General features: G+C 46.0%; 1 protein-coding gene across 5 annotated transcripts in view; it reads right to left on the bottom strand.

The window, feature by feature from the left end:
* Window positions 1-3,833: 3,833 nt before the first annotated feature.
* The window catches only part of ADARB1 (adenosine deaminase RNA specific B1), a 90,397-nt gene continuing 77,530 nt past the window's right edge, over window positions 3,834-16,700 (bottom strand). For 4 of the 5 annotated variants that reach the window (XM_074872394.1, XM_074872392.1, XM_074872395.1 and 1 more), the window contains 2 exons: window positions 10,729-10,907; window positions 3,834-10,036 (listed from right to left, as the gene is read on the bottom strand). In XM_074872394.1, coding sequence (XP_074728495.1) covers window positions 9,860-10,036; window positions 10,729-10,907 — 356 coding nt within the window. In that variant the 3' untranslated portion in view covers window positions 3,834-9,859. The remainder of the gene's footprint in view (window positions 10,037-10,728; window positions 10,908-16,700) is intronic. The other variant, XR_012629401.1, reaches the window with a different exon arrangement.

Here is a 16,700-nt window from a genome sequence, read left to right as displayed (position 1 = left end):
CGTTAGCGAGCGTAGCCGGTGTTACCCTTCTTGGCACGGGGAGATGGCACTGGTAAACCTCATTGCCCCCCACTGCACGAGGGATGTAGCCAAAGAGACAAGAGGCCAGAGGAAGGCTGCTAAAGCCAGCGGCAGCTGGAGTACAGGAGGAGAGGAGGGGAGAGTTTGGCTTTTTCAGCCTGGAGAAGGTGAAAGAGGGATCTGACTTGTCTTGCGCTACATAAAAGGGGTCTCAGGGAGGGCAGGGCTCGGCCTCTCTCAGAGGTGCACCGCAGAAGCCCGGGCGCAGCCGGCCACAAGGTAACTGGTGGCTGGGCACAAGGTGCAGTCTCTTGTGCCCAGGAGCTGCGCAGCCCGGGGACAGGGCCTGGAGGGGAGCGGTGGCTCTTCGGCTCTGCAGTTCCAGCCTCGCTGAAGGAGTCAAAGGCAGTGGAGGACAAGCTCACGTGCAGTAGGATGTCATTTCTATCCACCTTTCTGGCTCAAACAGAAAATGGGGATCAGAGCGATGAAAGCAGGGTGACAGCTCCCAGGGTCAAGGGTTTCCAACAACACCCCTTCCCCCTGAATCCCTGCCATCATCATAAAAAGCTGGAAGGGCGACAGCAGTGGGTGAAAGGGTGGGATTTGCTTCTTGTTTCTTAAATCCACAAGCTCTTGAGACATGACTATCTTTTAGCTTTGCAGTGACAACACATGTACTTACAACCACGTATGTACACAAATACATGCACAATGATGCATGTATACATGACCACAACACCTTTTATCTGGTAATCTGTACCCAAACATCTATTGCCCTGTAATTCCATACCTGCTGGTGTTCTACCGCTGGCTGCTGTTTTCTGGACTGTAGAGCAGGGAATTGAGCAGAGCAGCCCTCGTTATCCCATTGCACGGGAAAGCTGAGAAGACTTGTATCCTTGGCAGTAATGCTGTTACAGTTCATTTTTAGAGTAGATGAACTTACAGGATCAGTTCTGTCTCGGTGTGTAGTGGAGGAAGACACATTCATCAATGCAAAAACAAAAAGCAGAAGTTCTGCGAGATGCAAGAATAGCCACAGACAGTATCGCGACGGGTTTTTCTCTCCACCTTCAAGGACAAGCAGCATGTGTTTTTCGTCTGCTCCCATTCCACAGAGGAAGTTTTAAAGAGGGAGTGAAACCTGAAGCACAGCTGTGATCACGTCCTTTGCACAGCCATTGTAGGAGCCTGCTGTATTGGGTTTTTATTCCATAAGTCCTTTTTCAGCCCAGCCACTGAGCACCCTGGCTACCAGCATAGCCTTTTTGTCACAAGGTGGAGACAACAGACCAGTTTGTGACCAGCCCCAAATCCAGTCCTCCTGCTCCACACTGGACCAGAGCAGCTGTCCCCTGCGACCAGCACTGGAGTAGGGTTTGTCAGCACCTGTAAAACCTATAAAGGATGATAGTGTGTACAGATTACTGTAACCAGCCATGGATGGTTGCTGAGAGAGCTGGATGGTGGGGCAAGGGTTATTTTTCCTCTTTTGCTCAACAATTTCCTTTGGGGGAGGAAAGGAGTAAACTAATGGCTACCAGGCATGTCCATGGGTCTGCTTGTGTGGCCTTGTAAGCTCTGGTGTTTAACTGTGATTAGAAGAAAGTCCCTGTGCATTTCCTTTCTCTTCTCTATAAAACTGAACCCAGAATGTTGCACCTCTCGCCCTCAGCACCTCGCTGGCTGGCTCCTGTCACCCATCTCAGCTCCCACTGCCCTTCCCAAGCGGGTGCAACACGGCGTGGCTGTGCTGCTCTGTCACCTTCTGTCTCTGGACACCACAGCGTTTTACGTGGTAGCCTCCTGGGGCAGGGGCAGCCTCCTTGCTCTCGGGGCAGACATCCCTCTCGGCTGCTTGCACCTGGGCCCCACATGCGTTACACTCCGGGCTTCCTTCCCTAAGAGGTCCCAAATGGGTTGCTGCAGCCCATGGGGGCCTCTCAGCTGTAGTGCTGGGGGCTGGGAAAGCCATGGCCAGGATCACAGAATCACAGAATCATCTTGGTTGGAAAAGCCCTTGAAGCTCCTCCAGTCCAACCATGAACCTCACCCTGACCGTTCCCAACTCCACCAGATCCCTCAGCGCTGGGTCAACCCGACTCTTCAACCCCTCCAGGGATGGGGACTCCCCCCCTGCCCTGGGCAGCCCATTCCAACGCCCAACAACCCCTTCTGCAAAGAAATACTTCCTAAGAGCCAGTCTGACCCTGCCCTGGCGCAGCTTGAGGCCATTCCCTCTTGTCCTGGCGCTTGTTCCTTGGCTCAAGAGACTCATCCCCCCTCTCTGCACCCTCCTTTCAGGGAGTTGTAGAGGGCCATGAGGTCTCCCCTCACCCTCCTCTTCTCCAGACTAAACCCCCCCAGTTCCCTCAGCCGCTCCCCATCAGACCTGTGCTCCAGACCCTGCACCAGCTCCGTTGCCCTTCTCTGGACACGCTCGAGTCATTCAATGGCCTTTTTGGAGTGAGGGGCCCAAAACTGAACCCAGTCATCGAGGGGCGGCCTCACCAGTGCCGAGTCCAGGGGTCAGATCCCTTCCCTGTCCCTGCTGGCCACACTATTTCTGATACAAGCCAGGATGCCATTGGCCTTCTTGGCCACCTGGGCACACTGCTGGCTCATGTTCAGCCGGCTGTCAATCAACCCCCCCAGGTCCCTCTCTGACTGGCAGCTCTCCAGCCACTCCTCCCCAAGCCTGTAGCCTGCTGGGGGTTGTTGTGGCCCAAGTGCAGCACCCGGCATTTGGCCTTATTGAAACTCCTGCAGTTGCCCTCAGCCCATCACTCCAGCCTGTCCAGGTCTCTCTGCAGAGCCTCCCTACCCTCGAGCAGATCAACACTCCCACCCAACTTGGTGTCATCTGCAAACTGACTGAGGGTGCACTCGATCCCCTCGTCTAGGTCATCAATAAAGACGTTACACAGGAGTGGCCCCAAAACCGAGCCCTGGGGGACACCACTCGTGACCGGCTGCCAACTGGATTTAACTCCGTTCACCACCACTCCCAGGGCTCTGCTGGCGGTTTCTGGATGCTGCCGCAGAGGTGTCCCTTGAGCAGAACGCAAGGGCAGCACATCTGGGACCAGGCTCTCCCCCTTTGTCAGGACAGGTGCTAAGGGTGAGCACCAGGAGGTTGGGCTTTTGCTGTCCCCAGCACCGGGGAGCTGGGTCCCCACCCCACGCAGCAGTAGCACTGGCACCCCACAGGGCTCACCCAGCCCACCCAAAAGCGGGGCTCGAGGCTACGACTGTGTGCAGGATGCAAACCCAACAGAGGATGCGTGCTCAGATGAAAACCCTGGTGACCACCTACGAGTCCCTAGAAGTTAGAGAGGGACACCTCCACTTGGGATTTGAGTAAACAACTGCAAACCTTTCCCAAAAGCAGCAGCAGCCACAGAGCCCTCCCCACACCCAGCCACAGGCCACGTGTCTGTGCTGGAGCTGCAGACCTGTCGCGTGTTTTGGGCAGCAGCAACACCGCACCCCAGCAGTGGGTTGGTGTCCTGGGGCCAGGGAGGGCAGCTCCCACCTCCAGAGCTTCCCCTTTCCAGCCGCAGGCGCCCGCGCTCCCGCTTCCTCCGCAAGGCAGTGCCGTGTGTTCCCGAGCGTGCCATCCCTTTCTCCCTCCCTCCTTGCAAAAGCTGCGATTTCAGAGATCAGATTGGCAGCTTCAGAAACACACCCTCAACTAAGCTCTTTAGGGTGTAACCAAACCCACCATTTTAAGGACACACAGTATTCCGTGACGCCTCGCTTATTTTTTTGCTGCCGCTACCGATATCAAATATACAAAAACAATGATGAAACTTATCAATGATATAGCTCTTTATATTTTCAAATCTCTGTACAAACATTAATTAAACAAAGCAAGGTAGTATGCAAAACAGTCATTGCTTAGAATAATCGACCGATGGGTTGTGCTTTAGCGGTGACACCGGGATAGGAACATGTGCCTTGAGGAAAGCGACAAACCAGAGGTAAAATGAGGTCTCGTCTTCGAAGTCGTGATTATGGATGGAGGAAGAAAGTAAGTATAAAGACAGTATCTGAGAGTGTTCCTTAATATCCTTACACCAGGTAGGTAAAGCTAATGTATTCACACTATCACACAGGAAGATTGGGGAAGAATAACTGCTTAATGCAAATAATATACAGCAATATTTTATATATATATATATGTATAAATATATATTCACACACACATTTGATCTTAAATTTGTTAAAGACGTCTCAGCCGGACTACAACAAAAATGATATTGGTATGGTAACAATGAAGATATTATAAATGTGAAAAAATACTGCAGTGACCTCAACTATGGATCTTTCCCTCCGGAGAACGGAAATTCTTTAAATCATTACACCTGCTGAGGCTGGCTGCCCTCTGTACTGACAGCAAACACATCTCTTCATTCCTCTTTTCCAAAATGACTGAAGAAAACAAAACATAGCTACCCATAAAACTCATTCCTGCACATGCAAATGCTGTTGGCACAATTAACAGCCCATTTATTAGCAGGCAATGGGACAGACCTTTGGCTGCAAAGGTTCTGAAAAACACCGTATGTTGACGTGATCCAAGGAGAAACTCCAGTCCTATCTGCTCTCCACCAGCTGTGACAGGTTCAGGATTTCAGTCACAGCTTGTTTGTCGGTTTGCATCGTTCCTACCACAACCAGCTCAACAGAAACAACAGAAGAAGTTGTTTTATCAGAAGCACGGTACCAGCTTCGGCACGTGATGCTAGCAGAGGTACTTAGGGACCTTGGCTTTATGCGCCTGAGTGTCTTCCAGGGACAGACACCTGCCTAGTGATGAACCACCACACGTCCTGTGGCTGTAAACACCCAACCTGTCTGCCACAGACACCCACACAACTTTCTTCCTTGGGGGTCGACCCAAAATTACTGCAAATACTCCAGATCAGTTGTCTCCATATAGGAATGGCAGCAAGCCCGACGTACCCTAAAAGCCTCCAATTTACCGACAGCTGGGGCCCGCCTGTGCTGGGATGTCTCCGGGAAAGGGGAGCTGGGAACAATTCGTTCAGCCCATGCTGCCCATCTCCTGCCCGAGGGCCTCTCTGCCGGAGAGCAGGAGGGAGCAGAAATCCCACCCCGTGCCGTCATTCCTGCTTTTAGGAACTAGAGAAAGCAGCAATGTCAGCTTCTCCCGCTCCTCCTGTCTCAGTCAGGTGCAGACGCAGCAGCGGCTGTGGCACATCAGGCTGAGCCCAGCCCAAGCCCACGGCACTGGGGCACAGCGGGAACCTGGCCCTGCCCCAGCTCCCTCCCAGCCCCACGGCACCCAGGCCAGTGTCCCTGCCAAAATCCACTTCATGCCCCTTTCAAAAGCCGTGCCTCTGGGAGCTCCAGGTGACCCTGCGATGAACACCAACTCCTCCTCAAACAGGAGCACGCTAAGGAAAGATGCAAGCTTTTAAACTCGAGGCGAGTAAAAACTCTTTTCAACTCAACTCAGGAAAAAAAAAAAAAAAACAACCAACCAAAACAAACACATGGCAATTCTGAGACAGGATAATTACATTTTATACATTTTATTTCTGTGGGTTCGTAGGTTTTAAATAACATTAGACATTTTTGTTCTGACTTTATTCTCTCGATTGCAGCTCTTCTTCCTTTTCAGTAAACTTTGGGATAATTTTCACAGTGGACATTTTACGATGATAAAAATGCAAGGAATCCAAAGCACAGCTGCTCTGCAATCGTGAGCCTCCCAAGCATTAAAGCCTAATTTAAGAAATGGCAATAATGATCTTCACTATTTAGAAAACCGCTGATATTTTAAAAAAACAAAAAAATAAAATCTCAATTATGCGGTGACTGAGCAATTCTTAGATTTTATTCTCAATTCCTGGTTGGTTATTTTTTTTTTAAAAAGACAGCTTGGTTTCAAAAGGTGGCACTACTCTTCCATGAGACACGCTCTCTGCTTCGTGCTACCAAGCACTCTGAACCAACAGCTTTATTTCACGCACATTTTCACTGAGAGAGGCAGGATGAGATTTATTTTTTTTCCCTTGGGTCAACGGCACTCTTAAGCATCACAGAACTGGACTGATGAAATGCAACACGAGCTCCGAGATCCTCAGACTTTCAGCTGCAAATTATTTTAGATTTAGAGTAATAGCACACAAAAATCTTCTACTCCTGAGTCTCCTATGCAGTAACCAGTCGTGAAAAGATTTCTCTGAGAAGATCAAAATCACCAACCGTACAGAAACGCCGCTGCTGTACAACCCTAAGCAGGCAGAGTCACAATTACCATTCACTAGCTACAGGAGGGCGAGCGGGGCCGCGAGGGCCACGTGGACATCCACGCCCGTGGGGGAGAACAGTTGCTACCAAGCTCCTACACACAATACGCTTCATACATAAGCAGTGAGAAATAATCTATAGTTATTACTACCAGGTCCTGAGTACATCCATAACTGATATTTCAAGTGTTAACCTTTAAGCCCAAATTTTCTTAAAATGATCCTGCAGAACATATATATTTCAAACATCTATATTTAAAATTATCTATTTTACTAACCTACAAACTTTATTATAGCTAGGCTGTCATCTGGAGAAAACACCTTAAATTAGATTTCAAGTATTCATCGACATTAAAGTTGTCACTCTAAGTTCTTTGAAGATCCTGAGACAAACACTCATACTCAATCAAAAATAAGGAAAAAAAAAAAAAATTAAAAGAACCGAAGCAGCTCCCAGAGCAGCATTGCAAGTCCCTGTGCAGGCCAGCTCCCATCCACCCAGCCCAGGCTTTTCAGACCAGACCGCTCAGTCTCACAACCCGTCGGGGAGACTCGCAGCTCCCGCCACAACATTCGGCAGCTGCTGGAAGCTGAGTTACCTTCTCTTTTGCAGTCACTCGAAATTCTATACATCGCTATCCATTCTCGCTTGGTGACGGTGATTTGTGAGGAATACAGAAGCATCAACTGATTGCAGCATCAGCAATCCCAACTTCTTTCCACATATTAACTGCACAAAAAGGAACAAGCAAGTGAAGGAAGCCAAGCGGTATTTTATTGACTCCCAGAAGACAGATATGGATTGCATACAACCCTGGAAAACTTCTTACTTTTTAAAATCCTGGAATTATAAACAAGAGAACTCATTCCTCATAAATAACCTGACACCACTCCTTTGTCAAAAGGTTTTGCCATGGAACATATTTCCTTTACAGTTTAATTTCAGTCGTTCATTCGAACAGCTTAAAAAACTATGTCTATAATAATAATTAAATATATTGCTCATATTTGTGACTTCATAAAAAAAATAGTTTGAGCTAATACTTTCCTAGTCATCAAAAAAATCCAGAGACACCAACTTTTGAATGAGCACTTCAGAAAGATGGGTAAAAACAATGTGCCAAAAATTATCAACGGACTTCATGTATCAATCGACTGAGCCCCTTAAAAATGTGTATTTCATCTGAGAGCAGTAGTGATTTCAAGAAAACACACACAGTGCAACCAGCTTTCCCTCGGTCCTGCAGAAACCCAGACCTGTACTCAACTACAGCCACAACAGAACTTCTGCAACGTGAACGAGACAAGGTTGATCTCAAAGGCAGATGCCCGAGTACTTGCAAAATCTGACCACACACAATTAAATTCCTTTTAGTTTTAGAAGGTCAGTCTAAGCCTCAGTCAGATGACAACCAGAGAAGCCTTGTTGGGCTTGGAGAGGCCATGGGAGCACTTCTGGTTTTAATGAGAAGCAGACAGGATGAAGCTGAATTAACACAGCTTTCAACATTTGTTCCTCTGGCATCTGGAAAAGGCAGTAACCTCTGGGAGCATCAGACTTTTCCGAGGGGACCACCAGGCCACAGACTTGCTTGCCTTCCCACAGCAGTGCTCGCTATTATCCATAACACCACCAAAAATGCATTGTTTGCACCTCAATGCATTACTTCCAAGATGCTTTGACTTCAACTTGAACTAAATGATCAAAGCTTGGCCATTTTTTGAAGCTGAAAATGGGTTCCTACTTGAGCAATAACAAAGAGCACATCTCCTTGGCATGCACGATTGGCCAGAAGGGGTTTTACATCAAAGTCTCCAACACCCCAAGTATCTGAAACCCCCCCGGAGATGCTGGGGCTGAGGTACGGTCACTCCAGTTACAGCTTTGGCCATGAAGCTGGCTGCAGGGACCCACGCTCCACTCCACTGCCTCCGCAGATGTGCCAGCACAACTCTAAACTGGACCCCTGACCCAATGTGGGTCTAAAAGCAACCCTTGACTTGACTCCAAAGCACGGACCAAGCCCGCTGATCCGATGTCCCACACAGCACAGGTGAGGGGTGGTGGAGCGGAGGGGCAGGAACCAACAGCTGGAGCAGTGGTGCACCGGTTCGGTTTTGTCAGGTGAACTCCCACATCACGAACCATCACCTTCACTGTTTGCAAGTGAACACGGAGGACATCTGAGATGCTCTTCAGAAAGCACAGGTGATACCTGGATGGGCACGAGCCAAGGGATGTGTTTGGAAACACACTGTGAGCAGAGAAGCGATTGCCTCACCCGCTCCTAAACGTCATGTACTGAAAAATGTTTTTAAAAGTGCCTTCTATATACCAGTTAATCAAACTGAACTCACAATATTTCCCTTCTATGTTACATTTTTACATAAAGCAGAAGTGTCTACACCTTCAGGAAAAACATCTTTCTAAGTAACTGTCAAAACAAACGAAAGCACGTTTCAGAGCAACTTACCTAATTAGCTGCATGAAGACCATCACATGTGTAAAGCCAAAAGGCAATGAAATCTCAGAGACACAGTAACTTGGGTGAAAGCTGATATAACTCACAGGAAAGAAGTTTTAACAACTTTTTGTCCATACAAGAGCTTTCCATTTCTGAGAGGAGAGCAATTCACACCCAGCAAGTGTCTGGTTTTGGCAATTCAGGCTTAGCGCCCTTAAAAGGAGCATTTTTTTTTTTTTTTAAAGTTGTCATATTACTGTAACAGTTACGATCGTATCCTGATGAGTTCCTGGGATATACAAATCACCTACTTCTAAACAGGTTTCTGCACGTTATAGACTAAACTTCTTAACTTACAAATAATTATTTTGCTGTTTCCAGTTTACAATGGTAAAAAAAAATGAAGACTTCACAATGTGTATAAATGGGAGGTAAATGTATTTTTAAAAACAGAATAAAAAGCTGCATGTTAAAAACTGGGTCACAGACTAATAAATACATACATCAAAGACATGAAATTTTCAGCAGCTGGTTTTAAAGAGCAAGGAAGTGGGGAAAAACTAGCTGTCCAGACTCCGTTCTGGCTCTGTGGTCTATATGCTAGAAATATCTGCACTTCAAAAACAAGTTAACAGAGGAGTAGAATCAGCTTTGTCACCTATTTTCTTTTTAAAAAATTAAGCTACTTCCTAAAAGTGTGGTGTAAAACCTAGAGAAACTTTCATTTCTTCATGCACTTGATGACATTGAATTAAAAAAAAAAAAAAATTTTAACCCAGAAAAAATGAGTCATTGTATACTGTAAGGACAGCCTTACTGCAAGTTTTCTACAGTAAAAGTATTTCTAGAAATACACCAGAAATTACTTTCCCATAACAAAATATACAATTATGTGTCAGATCATCATTGATTTTCAATACTTAGGCAAAACAGAAACAGTTACTATGAAGTTTCAAAAAAACAAAGGAAAAAGCCCAACTCCAAACAGTAAAAAGATGTTTTGACAGCTGTGGAGATGCCAGAAAGCAACGCTGGACACCAGGAATTTCCAGAACAACCCCCTTTCCAAAGTGATGTGCAGTCTGTGAATTAGACCGTGAGAGAAAACTGATCCTGTTCTATGGGCTTCTCCACCCAGGCTCCAAGTCCTGCCTTCAGGAATGCTTTAAACAAACACTCTTTGGCAGTTTGATACTCGGTGGCTCCTTGCTTGGTTTCGTGGTACAGGTTAGGCTTGAGGATCTTTGAGCGCAGGCTAGAGGAAAGCTGTGTGGGTTAAAGAGGAGGAAAGAAGAGAGACAAGAAACTATTAAGCCAAACGGTTTGAGAGTGACTGAGTTATTAAAACAACTATCATTAAAACAAGTTAATGAACCACTAAACCAAACGTTTGGGCAAAGGCAGGCCCCAACGGCCCCCAACGGCCGGGTGTGCCTCTTGCAGAGCGAGCCCTTGCGCAGCACCACGCCGGGTCACGACATGGCAGAGGCACCCCTGGGGCCAGTCTCGCCTCGGCCAGCCTGCCTTTCGCTGTCTCTGGACTATCAACTTCCTTCAGTGGAAGAAATCTAAATACTGAAAAACCACTGACAGATACTTTCTTGTAGCTTTTCTTTCTAAGAGAGGACAGAATGAAATCCTAGTAGGTTCGATTGCAGTGAAACTGGGATTATCCTTCCAAATGAATTAAATTGCGAAGGCAAGCTCAAAGGAGATAGCACCCTTTGTTTACTTCGCTATAAACCAAGGATTATTAGATCCTTGCACGCACTTTGGACCAGACATCATCAAGATAAACACAGAAGAATAACAAAGACATCGTTCTTTTCCATTACTACACGGAGCAGTTGCTAACATCAGGCTCAGTTTAAAACAGGCTCAGAAAATGGCTTCCGAATACAGCAAGCAGATATTTCATTAAGAATTAAGTAGAAAATCTAGCACTCTGGAAGACATACCTTTGCATGAATACGCATCCAGCGGCTGTAAAAAGCATGCTTACAAAGGCGAGATGCACGACCCATCTCATCTTTGCCGGTTGTAGCATTAATAACTTCAAGACCAGTGTCTCCTACTGTCCAGTTCACGCTGAAGTTTGGTGCTTTCCCTGGCTGACGGGCTTCTGCATTGCTAATACCTGAAAGGAAAGCTTGTTTAATGACAATAGTAAATGCTAACTCTTGATTTTTGTTTTTACTGAGGAGTAAGCGATACAGCACAGCTACTGAAATCACGCTGCTAAGCTAAGACTGCTGTCTGACATGCGGATCTGTTATTCCAAGGACATTCTCCTGCAGATTTTTCACTGACTCGTGGAAATACCACCGTGCACACATCTCATTCTCATCCTGGCTGAAGTGCTCTCTCCTCCTGTCCTTTCTAGCAGGGCAAGCATGTGAGAAACCAGCCTCCTCAGCGGGGGGGGGCTGCGGAGAGGTCTGTGGCAAGGGTCCGTGGGGACAGTGACATGAGCACCTTGTCACATCCGTCTCAGGAGGATCTGGACTTGCCTACAGGGCAAACCAATGAACTAATTATTAACCTGCAAATAATTATGAAGCAGAAAAAAAAAGAAGTTGCTCTGCTCCTGCACAAGAAACCTCTGCTCTCGGAGCTCACTCAGTAGCAGGACAAAGCAATTGTAGGAAAAAGCAGATACTGTAGATTTTGACAGGTGTAACTCTCCAGTCAACTCCCTTTCACTCTGAAGTTGTAAAAATTTAGGTGAATATTGCTTATCTCATTTCAAAACGGGTGTGAAACTACAAACCCTTGTCATGTTTCAACACTCAGTTACAATTCAGCCAACAACTTTGGATGGCAATCTTATTTGGAGAGGTCATGCTTATTTAGAAGTGCCTACAACGTGCTTTTTCACTTTCCCTCATGAAAATGGAGTTGAGTCAGAGCAGTGGCACGAGATGGTATAGGATGCCTCGCAAACTAGGGATCTATTTCCTCCTTCTTATGGACTCTGCCGGGCACAGTGTGACCAGCACAGGCAGCGGCACTGATGCTGTGGGCATCCAAGTTAAACAAAATGAGCCCCATCCTCAGCATCCTCCGCAGAAAGCCAAAACCAGCAGACATTTGAGTCTTTCAGCATAGACCTGGCTGTGCTTTGGCTGCCACCCCACTTTACGTGCCCATTGCTACTTACAGTGCCCAGGAATGGCAAACCGCAGGACTCAAGAGAGAAACATGGATCATTTTGCTCAGATATTAAATTGCGTGACACCTCTCAAATACGGCTTCACCTCTGCTGATGGAGAAGAAAAGCCACCAGAAGTCTAACCCCAGTGCGAAGCAAGGCTGGCTGGCTGCCTGTGGCAGGATTTATCCCCCCACGGCACCCCAACAGAGATGCCCTGTGTGTAATGACTGCGGTACCGTGCTTGAAGATCCCAGCAGGCGCTGCCATCCACGGGCAGCTCCTCTCCCGCACGGGCAGCGGGACGGCACTTGCAAGCAGCAGCCAGGGCCAGGAGTTTGGGTTGTGTGTGCTATAGAAAAGCTGAGGAGCACATCGGATTTGATCCTGCCATTACAGGCGTGGCAAAAATCTACCCTTAAGACGTCTCAATTGTCTCACCAGGAGAGAACAAAGGAACAGGGCGATTTCTTCTTTCCAATCAATAAAAATCCCATTTTTACTTTAAGGCAACTCTCACTGAGAACCTATTTCAAATCTACTCTGAGGTTATGCTAGGTCCTACACTTTATAAAATCTATCAAATTTGTATAAATCAAACATAAGCGTTGCAGCAGGATGCACTTCTTGCTGATATTTGAAACACAGTCTAATAAACAAAGTTAAGCCAACCCTGCACCCGAGCGCAGGACTGGCTCACTTGGCCCGGGTCTCTGGGCCCAGCGCTGAGAGCGTGAGGACTGGGAGGTCTGAATGACACAGTGAAATTCAGTTTGCTTACTATAATCAGTTCCTCGTTTCATAAATAAACCAACATTTTGAAATATTAATCATACTGAACTTCGTGTTGAATTTTTACACCTGGTTTATGTCAACCTGGTCACTATGACTGATAACCAGTAATTAAGTGAATAAGTAAATCATAAAAAATAACACTACCATTCCACATTGTCTTAAAACACAAGTTGAAAAAATTGAGAATCAGAACAAAAGTTTCCTGGAGAGCTCTTTTCTGATTTCTTTTAGGAGAGGTGCATGCAGGAGCTGTAATACAGCAGCATGCCACAGATCTACACCCACTGATCTGTAAATCAGTGAGCAGGGACGTGGGACCCACACACTGACCAGCCTGGGAGGGCAGACAGTGGTCCCTGCTGAGCAGGTACCATCAAGAATATCACTCGAGCAATGCTGAAGGAAGACCCAGCAGGAATAGGGAGTCGAAAAGTCCTCATCACAACAGCTGTGGTCCTTCTGAGGCGTTGGCAACGAACATGTGCATCACGCCTCCTGAAAACGGGAGCTGGTCACGCCCAACACAGCTTGTCTTGTGCCACTGAAGTGCAAACGCTGCCGCTCTGAGTCACACAACACAAGGCTTGCACCTAAACCCCTAATAAATTGTGAATTTTGGGTGCACACAAAACGAATCTCAACTCTGAGTCTCCAAAAGCATGTAAAATCAGGCAGCTTTGTGAAGCTTATGTGAAACAGACCCCTGCTGACAAACCTCTTAATCAAAAATTGATTCTACCAAAACCACCGAAGCAAGAGGGCTAAGAAATTGCCACCACATGACAGGCAGGTCAGTCATATTTTTTCTTTATTTTAATGACATCTATATTATTGCTTTTGTTCCCTATACTGCTGGACAAGTACAGGTATCAGATATAGTTCATTGAGTACTACAAAACAGCATTTGGTCCTGCTCTATCAGCTACTCAGGCACCTGTGACATCACAAACCAGGTATCAGCTACTCAGGCACCTGTGACATTCCAAGCAGCCACACAAGCAAATCAAGTAAAGATGAGGAAGCTGAACATCCAGTACGCATTACATTTCCATGGCAATTATACAATTGCATTCCTTAGGTTATTTTGATGAACTAAATAAATTACGAAAAAAGAGAATTTCAAACAGACTTAAATAACAACACCCTGTTCAGCTGCTTAATTATCTGCATGAACCCTGTAGAGATGGCCTGAAGGTGGATCACAGGTACCACAGACAGGGAATAAAGGTCATCTCAAAAGCAAAGCATCTGATCACACTCTAGGTGGAGCTTACCTTTCCCCTCAAAATCTAGACGTGAACATAGCATGATAAGCTGAAACTAGTAATGGGACAGAAAGCTAGGATAGAAAGTAAAATATTTTATTCTCCTTTGAAAACTGACATAACTAAGCTATTTAGAGAACATCGCTCAGAACTTATTGTTGAATATTATTAAAATGGGGTATAATAAGCAAAAGCAAAGGTCACAGCTCTCTGTGCCAGTGCTTATATAAATAATAAAGCTTGACAGTTCTTTTGAGGACAGAGCTCAAAAAAGCTTCATTAAAAAAGGACATAGAGAGCTGAAAAACACCAGTGTGAACGGGAGGACAAGGTACCAAGGAAACAGCCAAAAAAAAAAAAAATCACCAAAGGTTCTGCTGAAGGATTTATTTTTGTTAAAAAAAAAAAAATGTAGACAACAGTCAGAGAAGTGCTGAGGCATGAACATTTATAATAACCACTCTTGCTGTGGTGATTGAAGTCTTCTTATGTACAAAAACCGAAAGAATGTTTTGCAAAAAGGTTGGGTGGGTCCCCAGGCTGGAGCCCCTCTTCACAGGCAACGTGCCAGAGGAGCCACCTCCAATTGAGGTGCCAGTAAAAATAGTTCCAAGATATGCCTATGAAGTAAGCAAACACCAGTTCAGCACCCAGACAGTATTCGACCGCATTCAAGGAAACTAAAGATGAGGCAGCAGGAGCAGCACTCGTGGTATATAACCTCTCGTCACAAACCACACAAGTTCTCCAGAACTTCTCCAGAAAGGTGGCCAATGAGACTCCAATCTTTAAGGAGTTTAGAGGTGTGCCAGGGAGCTACCAGCCAATAAACATGACATCTGCACCAGGAAGGCTGCAGGAACTATGATCCCACACTACTAGGTACAAATGTAAATACAGCAATACTGTGGAGGACTCCACAAAAAACTGCCTTTTGTAACTGAAGACTGGAGGTGGCCAGTGTGACAGAAATTCTTAGAGAGCCCAGCAAGTAGAAGGCCTGTCTGTTCAATGTGTACCTTAAAAACAGACTTAATAGACACCTGGATGAAGACAGTCTCCTTGGGAAGAGCCAGCACAGCTGAAGAACCTCAAGCTCTGTGCAAACCTTGATAGTATGTGTGGGGAAAAAACGAGGTGAATAAGGTTGGTGATGATACTAAATTATTTAAGAATATTAAGAGAAGAAATTGCAAAGAGTAGCAGAAAAAAACCTCACAGCACTGGGTGACTGAGCAACAAAAAGGCAGATGAAATTCCTCACAGATAAATATTAGGTAATACATATGAGGAAAAAGCAAAGCAATTTTGTATAAGGAGTGGTGGATTGGAGCTGGATATTAGCATTCAGGAATGAGGCTTTAGTTTCTAATACTCAGTTCTACCAAAAGATCAGGTCAATGATCAACAGTAATCAAAGCAAGCAAAGTAAACGTTAGGAATACTGAAGGATCACGGAACTGAACAGAATATCATGGTGCCACCATATAAATAAGTACTGCTGCTCTATCAGGTGCTGCTCCAGCCTCACCAGCTCAAAAACATGATTGTAAAATGGAAGGGATGATCCTTACGTGGAAGGGTCTCCACGCAAGGAACAGCAAAGCAGACTTTTCAACTTTCAAAAAATAAGACATGTAGGAATATCGCAGCTATAGAAAACTGAGCGTCATGACAAGTGCCACGACAACTGCTTGTGGCCTGTATCATACAGAGCGCTGAGGAACATCTAATGAAATTAGCAGAAAGGAAAGTCCATGGCACAAATCTTTACATGTCCTACAGTCCTCCTTACTAAAGGAGGCTGCGGATGGTAAAAAGTTTAAACGAGTTCAAAAAACAAAACCAGGAGTTCATGAATGACAGATCCATGAAGGATTTCTAAACACAAGGACCTTACTACCTGACTCAGGATGTCCCTGATCCGCAGATCCCTGCTGTGATTCTCAGGAGGCACCTGCAGAGGCTTACTATTTCCTTTTTCTTTTCACTGCCTAACTACCTGTGGAAAAGCATACTGCGCTGGATGGATTGTATCTTAACATCTTGGTCTTATCTAAGCCAGCTCTTACGCTGGTGACAGCAGATGTGACCCTGCTGCAGGATGTTTCAGCCAAGAACCGAAATAAGAAATACCTGTCAGCAGCACCATGAGGAACAGGTCAAAACCACCACCAACATCATTTCTGACAATACTCTGGTAAAAGACAGGAAGGTCTAGAGAAACTAAAGCATAAGAAAACTATCAACTGACCAGACATTAAAACAGGGAAAACTTTGCATTTTCTCTCTTGTATTTAATGACTTCAGCTCTCCAGGATTTTCAAGGGCTGATTCTCTGATTGCTGAGCTCTGCCACCCTACTTCCACCCTGGGTTAACTCCTTTGTGCCCACCTCCTGCAACGGCTTCCAAAAGAGTCTCTGCAGATCACCCTGCAGACTGGCACTTTGTTATTGGCTGATGTATACAATCAATCATCCACATTCTATTTGATTGAGAAATTGACCCCTTTTCAGATTATTCTAGAAATTCACAAGATTCGAATGTGTCTTCTCTCCAAGTGAGCTGGCCAATTCTCAGGGAGAGCTCACGTGCCCTCAGTGCTGCAGGATGCTAAGGGGATCCCGAAAGGTTGGGCCCTGCAACCAAAGGGCTTCCAAGAGTCAGCACGGGGAGGGAGTTTTCTACCAACATACAGGTTTCCCGCATCCCCTAGC

Source organism: Strix uralensis, chromosome 6 (assembly GCF_047716275.1).
Source record: "Strix uralensis isolate ZFMK-TIS-50842 chromosome 6, bStrUra1, whole genome shotgun sequence".
NCBI classification, from domain to species: domain Eukaryota; kingdom Metazoa; phylum Chordata; class Aves; order Strigiformes; family Strigidae; genus Strix; species Strix uralensis.
This window is presented reverse-complemented; position numbering and strand designations above follow the sequence as displayed.